The sequence below is a fragment of the Heteronotia binoei genome, chromosome 4 (genome assembly GCF_032191835.1).
Source record: "Heteronotia binoei isolate CCM8104 ecotype False Entrance Well chromosome 4, APGP_CSIRO_Hbin_v1, whole genome shotgun sequence".
Classification (NCBI taxonomy): domain Eukaryota; kingdom Metazoa; phylum Chordata; class Lepidosauria; order Squamata; family Gekkonidae; genus Heteronotia; species Heteronotia binoei.
The window spans coordinates 184306746-184316275 of NC_083226.1; the positions used below are offsets into that span (position 1 = coordinate 184306746).

Genomic DNA, 9530 nt, shown 5'->3' on the forward strand with positions numbered 1-9530 from the left:
ATTAAGAAGAACTTCCTGGCCGTTAGAGCGATTCCTCAGTGGAACAGGCTTCCTCCTTGGGAGGTGGTGGGCTCTCCTTCCTTGGAGGTTTTTCAACAGAGGCTAGAAGGCCATCTGAAAGCAATGAAGAGCCTGAGAATTTTGGCAGATCATGAAAAGGAGGCTGGGAAAGGCTGAAGGAGCTGGGGATGTTTAGCCTGGAGAGGAGGCGGCTGAGAGGTGATAGGATCACCATTTTTAGGTACTTGAAGGGCTGTCCTATAGAGGAAGGTGTGGAATTGTTTTGTTTGGCCCCGGAAGGTCGGACAAGAACCACTTTGGCTTCCCCTTCCCCTGCAGTGGAGAATGCAGTGCTGTACCTCCATTCGCTTTGACTTTCCCTGTGACTGTCTGTGACTCTGCTTTCCTCCAGAGAGACGCCTCTCTTCATACCCAGGGGACTGAAAGCATCATTACCCAGTCAGAAGTGACCTGAGAGAAGGGGGAAGAGATGGAAGAGCAGAACCCAGAAGGACCTGGGATAGGGAAGGCAGCAACTGAAAGCCTCCCTCCCACCCAAGCCGGGAGTGCTGTTAAATTCTGGGAACGCCTGGTGACAGTTATCCATGATCAGCTCACTGCCATCTCAGATGTACATCGCCAACGCTTCCGGCAATTCTGCTACCCGGAGGCTGATGGGCCCCGAGAGGTCTGCAGCCAGCTCCATGGATTTTGCAGCTACTGGCTGAAGCCAGAGAGGCGCACCAAGAAGCAGATTGTGGACCTGGTGATCCTGGAGCTGTTCTTGGCCATTCTGCCCCAGCCAATGCAGAGCTGGGTCAGGGAATGTGGGCCAGAGACCAGTTCCCAGGCGGTGGCCCTGGCCGAAGGCTTCCTTCTGAGTCAGGCAGAGGAGAAGAGGCAGGCAGAACAGGTGAGGGGACTCCATCCAGGTATGTCCAATTCCAGCAATCATATCTGGCCTTCTCCCAAAGGTTCCCTGCCAGACATCTGTCCAAATGCTAATCATCCAAATGGGAGATTAAACAGGCTCTTTCACAGACTCTTCTACTAGAGAATTTCTGATCCCTCCAGATAACTGACCAGATCTGCTGATGGGAGGGTGCAGAGTCTGGGAGTGGGGCAAGATCTCTTCCTTGGTCTCTCTTCCATTCCATCTCTTACCCCTCTCCCTCGCTGCTGTTTCAGATGTGGGCACCATCCGTGAAGACAGAAGCTGCAATTCCACAGGCAGAAGGAGCTTCTTTGGAGCAAGGGCAGAGGGTGCAGGCCACGGAGCAGGACCAAGATGCCCTCTGCTGTGGTAAAGAACTGTCGTGGCTGGGTGCAACCGTGGCACACTGTGAATTTGATGGGTAGAAACTAGTTGGGGGTGAGGAAGAGAATTAAAATCCTTCTTCAAGCAACTCAGAGTTAATTTGTGGCACTCCATGTCCACTCACTGTGATGCCCCTAAAAGGAGATCACGCAAATTCATGGTGATTCCTCCTATTCATTTAAATATTCATATCTCACCTTCCTTTCAGAAGAGAAACTCAAGGTGGCTTTACTTAGTTATTTTGTTCGATTTTTAGCCCACCCTTCGCGTAGGTCAGGCGCAGAGTGGGCTACATCATAAAAACAACCAACAATTAAAATCAGTTAAAATATATATAAAATATCCAAAATTTCAGAAAACAATAGAGCCAGTTTGGTGTAGTGGTTGAGTGTGCAGACTCTTTTCTGGGAGAACTGGGTTTGATTCCCCACTCCTCCACTTGCACCTGCTAGCATGGCCTTGGGTCAGTCATAGCTCTGGCAGAGGTTGTCCTTGAAACGACAGCTGCTGTGAGAGCCCTCTCCAGCCCCACCCACCTCACAGGGTGTCTGTTGTGGGGGAAGAAGGGAAAGGAGATTGTGAGCCGCTCTGAGACTCTTCAGAGTGGAGGCTGGGATATAAATCCAATATCTTCATCTACCTCACAGGGTGTCTGTTGTGGGGGAGGAAGGGAAGGAGATTGTGAGCCGCTCTCAGACTCTTCGGAGTAGAGGGCGGGATATAAATCCAATATCTTCTTCATCATCTTTTAGAATGAAAACTCATTCCTGTTACTCTCAAGTTTCCAGATGCACTCAAGTCACATCTGGGCTGGATTTATTTTATTTGATTTATATCCCGCCCTCCCTGCTGAAGCAGCAACAAATGAAAGCAATCCATTTAAAAACAGCATGACATTAATAGGACCATTTAAAACTCAATCATTAAAACAATCTGGTGCTGATATAGGGTGTAGTTGTTTCGCTTCCGATGGCTTCAGTATTCTTACATTTGCTCCCGCAATACGATAACTCCAGATCAGTTAAAGGCTAGCTGGAAGAGTGTGTTTTTACAGGCCTTGCAGAACTGGGCGAGGTCCCGCAAGGCTCTCGCGTCCTCCAGTAGCTGGTTCCACCAGTAGGGGGCTGCTACCGAGAAGGCCCTCTCTCTGGTAGATTGTGAATGTGATGGTAACATGTCATGCTATGTCATTTCAACATCCCCCACCCCCTTCACTCCTCCCAGGCCAGCCCCACATCTCACAACGGTTTGAAATATGTTGGCAGCATTTCGAATCCCCAAAGCTCATAGATCATAGAATAATAGAGTTAGAAGCGACCTCTAGGGTCATCTAGTCGGACCCCCTGCACAATGCAGGAAACTCACAAACACCTCCCCCTCAATTCACAGGATCTTCATTGCTGTCAGATGGCCATCTAGCCCCTGTTTAACAACCTCCAAGGAAGGAGAGCCCACCACCTCCCGAGGAGGAAGCCTGTTCCACTGAGGAACTGCTCTAATGGTCAGGAATCATAGAATCATAGAGTTGGAAGGGACCTCTACGGTCATCTAGTCCAACCCCCTGCACAGTGCAGGAAACTCACAAACAACTCTCCCTAAATTCACAGGATCTTCATCGCTGTCAGATGTCCATCTAGTCTCTGTTTCAAAACCTCCAAGGAAGGAGAGCCCACCACCTCCCAGGGAGGAAGCCTGTTCCACTGAGGAATCGCTCTAGCTCACTCTAGGTCCCTGGTGCTTCCCCCATAATGTAATAAAAAGTGTTAAAGAATTTGCTCAGGGAAGGTTTCAGACTCCTGGGGAGGGGGAGAGGTGTGTGCAGGAGGGAAGAAACAAGCAAACACTCTTCCTTCTTCCTTTATCTCAGTAACAAGCAGTGAAGAGATGCTGTTGAGTGTTCCTCTTTTCAGAGATGTGAAAACGACTGCTGCAGCTCCAGTCCAGGTAGGGGAGATGAGCAGGGAGGGGGGACAGCCTGGGTCCCTCTTCCTTTCGGGAGGTGGGGGCTTTTGCTCCTGCAGCCGCTACAAGGTGTGTGAGTGAGAGTTCCTCTGAACCCCGTTCCTTCTGTCTGTCCCTGTACCTTCCCAGACGACTCCCTTCCAAGGTGCCACCTCTGCCTGGCGTGATGTCTGAGGAGGGAATCTGCTTTTTCTTCCAGGGTCCCTTTTCCTTTGAGGAGGTGTCCGTCTCTTTCACGGAGGCTGAGTGGGCCCTGCTGGATCCAGGACAAAGAGCTCTGTACAGGGAAGTCATGCTGGAGAACTATGGGAGCGTGGCCTTTCTGGGTAAGGATCTGTCATAGGGGCCAAAGATACAAATTGCTGCAATTGTCATGAGGCTTGAATCAAAAGATTCAATAGCAATACACCGTTTTGAGGCCTGTCCCGCTACTGTGGATCACTGGCAGAGCCTCTGCTTGGCACACAGGAGGTCCCAGGTTCAACCCCCAGCAGCATCTCCAGTTTAAAGGATCAGGTTGGAGGTGATGTGAAAAACCTTTGCCTGAGACTGTGGAGAGCTGCTGCCAGACTGAGCAGACAAGACTGACTTCAGTGGACCAAGGGTTTAATTCAGTAGCAGGCAGCTTCATGTGTTTGAGTGTGTGTGTACTCGCCCAGGGGCAACTGAGGCCAGTGTTGTGGCCATCCCTCAACCGGAGAAGGTGCGCTGGCTTGAGCCAAAGGGGATGAGAACCCTCAGAAATCCTTATTTCTCTGTGGCTGAACTTTACAACACACCTGCCTGTGATCTGGAAACGGTCATGTGCAGAACCGAAGCCTGGGTCTCCCTGAGTCCTCACTCGTTGTACCCAAGCAGCACCCAGTTCAGTGGGCACAGGAGGAGAGTGTGCTCAAATAATGCAGACCCTCTTTTAAGATATATAAAAGTTCATTAAAGATTTTTCAACATCGCTAAACAGTACAGTTTCTGCAGCTCGGCAACAAAAAAAGAAGAAAAGTTAGTTGCGCTGGCTTGCAAACTTCGAGTATCAGGTGCCAGTATGGAGTAAGATAGGATTGTTTAGTCCAAGGTCAGGGCTCCAGAAGCCAAGCAAGGCAGAGTTGGTGGCTTAGCATCTTTCATACACATGCCTGACAGCCTCTCTTGGCTGGCTTTGTAGCCCACGGCTAAGGATCATGCTTGCAGCGAAGAGCTTGGGAGCAATCCTGCAACTACCTCTTTGTTATCGGCAAGCAGCTGGCGTCAAGCCAGGAGACCATGCACTTTGCCATCTTGTCTGTAGCTCTGTTCTCAGCCTCCGTCTGCAGCGCTCTAATTTTGTGGGTGATACTGGAGGGCTGGGGTAACCAACTGAGGTTACCTGCTTAGGGTTTCGGTGGCTCTGCCCTAGCTGTTGGCTGTGAATCCTGACAAGCCTGCAGTTCGTATTCCTTCTGGTCAGCCGGCTGGCTACAGGGGGCTCCTGTTGTACTCAGGAGTCCTCACTACTGCTGAGGCCTGGCTGACCCACAACACCGACTGTACTATCTAATACATTAAATACTTTGTATTAGATGACAACTCTTGTTTTAGCATGAATATACCAGCTGTAGCCTAAGTTACTCTACATAAAACTGTTCTTCATGATGAAGCAGGATAATATCAAGGTGTACTAGCATGGCTTCCCTCTGGGCGATACTCGTAGTATACGTTGTACCTTTACCTCAAGTGGTCCTAACGACCAATCAAGGGCCCTTCTTGATGGAATCTTCCAGAGATTGTCAGCACCATCCTAATGCCACCTCCCTCCTGGTTACACTACTGGTTACAGGTTCTCATGATTAACCAATTGTCACATTCTGTAGTCTGGCCCTGAAGAAGATAATGCTGCAGAGAGACACAAATCGCAAACACCTGAAAATTGGACCAGGTGACTTAATAATCACATTAACCCTTGGGAGGGGGTGCTTTGCCTCAGAGATCCGTATCCCTTATAGCCAGTTTGGTGTAGTGGTTCAGTGAGTGGACTTTTATCTGGGAGAACCAGGTTTGATTCCCCACTCTTCCAGGTTAAACTGTTGGAGTGACCTTGGGTCAGTCCTAACTCTGTCAGAGATGTTCTCTCAAGAGCAGTTTCTGTCAGAGCTCTCTCAGCCCCACCACCTCACAGGGCATCTGTTGTGGGGAGGGGAAGGAAAAGGAGATTGTAAGCTGCTCTGAGACACCTTTGGGTAGTGAATGGCAGGGTTTACTTCCAATCTCCTCCTCCTCTTCTTCACTTTGATCTTGACCACGCCTTCATCCTTCCAGAAGAATTTTTATTCTTGACTTTCTTTCCTTTCCCATATAAGAATGATCAGTCTCTTTCTCTCTCTCTCTTTCTGCAAAAGAAATGAGTATAAGAAAGACAGTGGTGGAAACAGACCATGGCTTTGCATCCAAAGAAAGGCTGGAGAGTTCAGCAAGAGGATCTGAGGAGCATATTTCCTTCCGAAATGAGCTGGCTGAGAGTGAGTATCCTTTATGGTTATGTCAAGGGAAGAGGCAAGGAATAGCCACAGGGGATTTCTGGTTTACTGCTGAGCAACAAGCATAAAGCCCTCTGAGTAAGGAGGAAGAGGGGGAGGGTGCCCTTCTGGGGCCTGAAATCTGGAGGTGCAGAAACTTCAATACTAGATATTCTTGGGAAAGTTGGTTAAGATCAGGCAAGCTGGATGAGGCCAAGGGACCGTCAATCCTTTCCTTATGTAGTCACATAGATGCCTTTGGACCTTACAAACCTCCCAGGTACTAGAAGGGTCTCTCTATTTATTCCAGCAGAGGAAGATCAGAGAAATGAGGAGGACGAGGAACTTCATCAGCAAATGCCAGTCAAAGTTAAAAATGAAGACTTGAAAGAAAATGTCAGTTATCAAGGCCTACCTCAGAGAAAGTACGATGGCCATATGGCTGAGAATCAAGATGGAAGAAAGCGTAACATAACTAAGCACAGGATAATGAAGGCAAGTAAATCCGTTCAGTGTGGAAAGTACTTCAGAAGGAGATCGCAGCTCCTTGTGGACCAAGGAACCCACACAGGGGAGAAAGCATTCAATTGCACCGAGTCTGGAAAGAGATTCAGGAGGTTTGGAAATCTTCAAGAACATCAGAGAACTCATACATGGGAGAAACCATTTTCCTGCAAAGAGTGTGGAAAGCGATTCAGGAGGAGTGGCCGTCTTGAAGATCATCAAAGAACTCACATGGGGGAGAAACCGTTTGAATGCACAGAGTGTGGGAAGAGATTCAGTCAGAGTATCAGTCTTCAGCTGCACCAAAGAACCCACACACGGGAGAAACCTTTTGTATGTTCAGATTGTGGAAAGAGATTCAGTACAAGTGTGTATCTTCAACGGCACCAAAGAACCCACACAAGGGAGAAGCCATTCAAATGCACTGAGTGTGGAAAGAGATTCAGTCGGAGTAATCATCTTCAACAGCATCAAAGAACCCACACAGGGGAGAAACCTTTTGAATGCACAGAGTGTGGAAAGAGATTCAGTTGGAGTAATAGTCTTCAAGGCCATCAAAGAACCCACACAGGGGAGAAACCATTCAAATGCACTGTGTGTGGAAAGAGATTCAGTCAGAGTAATCATCTTCAACAGCATCAAAGAACCCACACAGGGGAGAAACCTTTTGAATGCACAGAGTGTGGGAAGAGATTCAGTCAGGGTGGCAGTCTTCAACTGCATCAGAGAACCCACACAGGGGAGAAACCTTTTGAATGCTCAGAGTGTGGGAAGAGATTCAGTCGGAGTAGCAGTCTTCAAGAGCATCAAAGAACTCACACAGAGCAGAAATCATTTGAATGCACAGAGTGTGGAAAGCGATTCAGTTGGATTAGCGGTCTTCAAAAGCATCAAAGAACGCACACAGGGGAGAAACCTTTTGAATGCTCAGAGTGTGGAAAGAGATTCAGTCGGAGTAATCATCTTCAACAGCATCAAAGAACCCACACAGGGGAGAAACCTTTTGAATGCACAGAGTGTGGGAAGAGATTCAGTCAGAGTAGTCATCTTACAGAGCATCAAAAAACCCACACAGGGGAGAAACCATTCAAATGCACGGAGTGTGGAAAGAGATTCAGTCGGAGTAGCACTCTTCAAGAGCATCAGAGAACTCACACAGAGCAGAAACCATTTGAATGCACAGAGTGTGGAAAGAGATTCAGTTCGAGTAGTGGTCTTCAAAAGCATCAAAGAACTCACACAGAGCAGAAATCATATGAATGCACAGAGTGTGGGAAGAGATTCAGTCGGAGTATCAGTCTTCAGCTGCACCAAAGAACCCACACAGGGGAGAAACCTTTTGAATGTTCAGAGTGTGGGAAGAGATTCAGTTGGAGTAATCATCTTCAACAGCATCAAAGAACCCACACAGGGGAGAAACCTTTTGAATGCACAGAGTGTGGGAAGAGATTCAGTCAGAGTAGTCATCTTACAGAGCATCAAAGAACCCACACAGGGGAGAAACCATTCAAATGCACAGAGTGTGGAAAGAGATTCAGTCACAGTAGCAGTCTTCAAGGCCATCAAAGAACCCACACAGGGGAGAAGCCTTTTGAATGCTCAGGGTGTGGGAAGAGATTCAGTTGGAGTAATAGTCTTCAAAAGCATCAAAGAACCCACACAGGAGAAAAACCTTTTGAATGCTCAGAGTATGGAAAGAGATTCATTCAGAGTAATACTCTTCAAGACCATCAAAGAACCCACACAGGGGAGAAACCTTTTGAATGCTCGGAGTGTGGGAAGAGATTCAGTTGGAGTGGCAGTCTCCAACAGCATCATGCAAGTCACACGGGAGAAAAACCTTTTGAATGCATAGAGTGTGGAAAGAGATTCAGTCACAGTAGCAGTCTTCAAGGGCATCAAAGAACCCACACAGGGGAGAAACCTTATGAATGCTAAGAGTGTGGAAAGAGATTCACTTGGAGCGGCATTCTTCAACAGCATCTAAGAACCCATACGGGGAGAAACCCTTTTAATTCTCAGAGTGTGGAAAGAGCTTCATTTGGAGTGGCCATTGTTCACCAGACCTAAGAACCGACAGGGAAGAAACATTTTGAGTGCTCAGAGTGACTGAGTAACGATAGGAGACTGATTAACAATAGAAGTCCTCAATGGCAATACAGAGGAGAAATGCTCAGAATGTGCAGTTTAACTCAGCTTGGAAATCATCTAGAGAATCTAAGAACCACCAGAAAGAGAAACGGTGAAAATGCTTACCCCCAAAAAAGGTGTTTCTTCATATTTTACACCTAAAAGACAACTACTCTTCATATAAAACATTAGAATCATAGAGTTGTAAGGGACCTCCAGGGTCATCTAGTCCAACCTCCTGTACAATGCAGGAAGTTCGGAAATACCGCCCCCTAAATTCACAGGATCCTCATTGCTGTCAGATGGCCATCCAGCCTCTCTTTAAAAACCTCCAAGGAAGGAGAGCCCACCGCCTCCTGAGGAAGCCTGTTCCATTTAGGTAGGAAAAATCCAGTGCATGGCTATAGGATGGGGGAGACTTGTCTTAGCAGTAGTATGTGCGAAAAGGATCTAGGGGTATTAGTGGAACATACGCTGACTCATGTAAGGCCCTCTTCACACATACTACTGCTAAGACAAGTCTCGCCTGTCCTACCTAAATGGAACAGGCTTCCTTGGGAGGTGGTGGGCTCTCCTTCCTTGGAGGTTTTTAAACAGAGGCTAGATGGCCATCTGATAGCGATGAGGATCCTGTGAATTTAGAGGGAGGTGTTTGTGAGTTTCCTGCATTGTGCAGGAGGTTGGACTAGATGACCCTGGAGGTCCCTTCCAACTTTTCCTACTTAAAGGCAGAACTTTAAATTTTACTTGTTAAAATTGATTTCATTGGTTTTAGCCCAGTTTTCCAGCGTGTCAAGATCATCCTGGATCCTGTTTCTGGGTTCTACTGGAGGGGTGGCCAATGGTAGCTCTCCAGATGATTTTTGCTTACAACTCCCATCAGCTCCAGCCATCAGCCATGCTGGCTGGGGCTGATGGGAGTTGTACACAAAAAACATCTGGAGAGCTACCGTTGGCCGCCCCTGTTCTACTGTATTTGCTACCCCTCCCAATTTAGTATCATCTGCAAATTTAGTAAGTGGTCCCTCTATTCCTTCATCCAAATCAGTTATTAGGATTTTGAATAAAACAGGTCCCAGGAAAGATCCTTGAGGCACTCCCCTTGTCACTCCACTCCAAGTGGATGA

At 47.8% G+C, this 9530-nt stretch overlaps 1 protein-coding gene across 1 annotated transcript; it reads left to right on the plus strand.

Annotated features, from left to right (window-relative positions):
• Positions 1 to 490: 490 nt before the first annotated feature.
• LOC132570197 (zinc finger protein 883-like) lies at positions 491 to 8224 on the plus strand. Its single transcript, XM_060236630.1, has 3 exons — positions 491 to 688; positions 1189 to 1355; positions 6666 to 8224. Exons 1-3 carry the CDS (start codon positions 491 to 493, stop codon positions 8209 to 8211), a joined length of 1911 nt encoding a protein of 636 aa, XP_060092613.1. The 3' UTR covers positions 8212 to 8224.
• The last annotated feature ends 1306 nt before the right edge of the window (positions 8225 to 9530 follow it).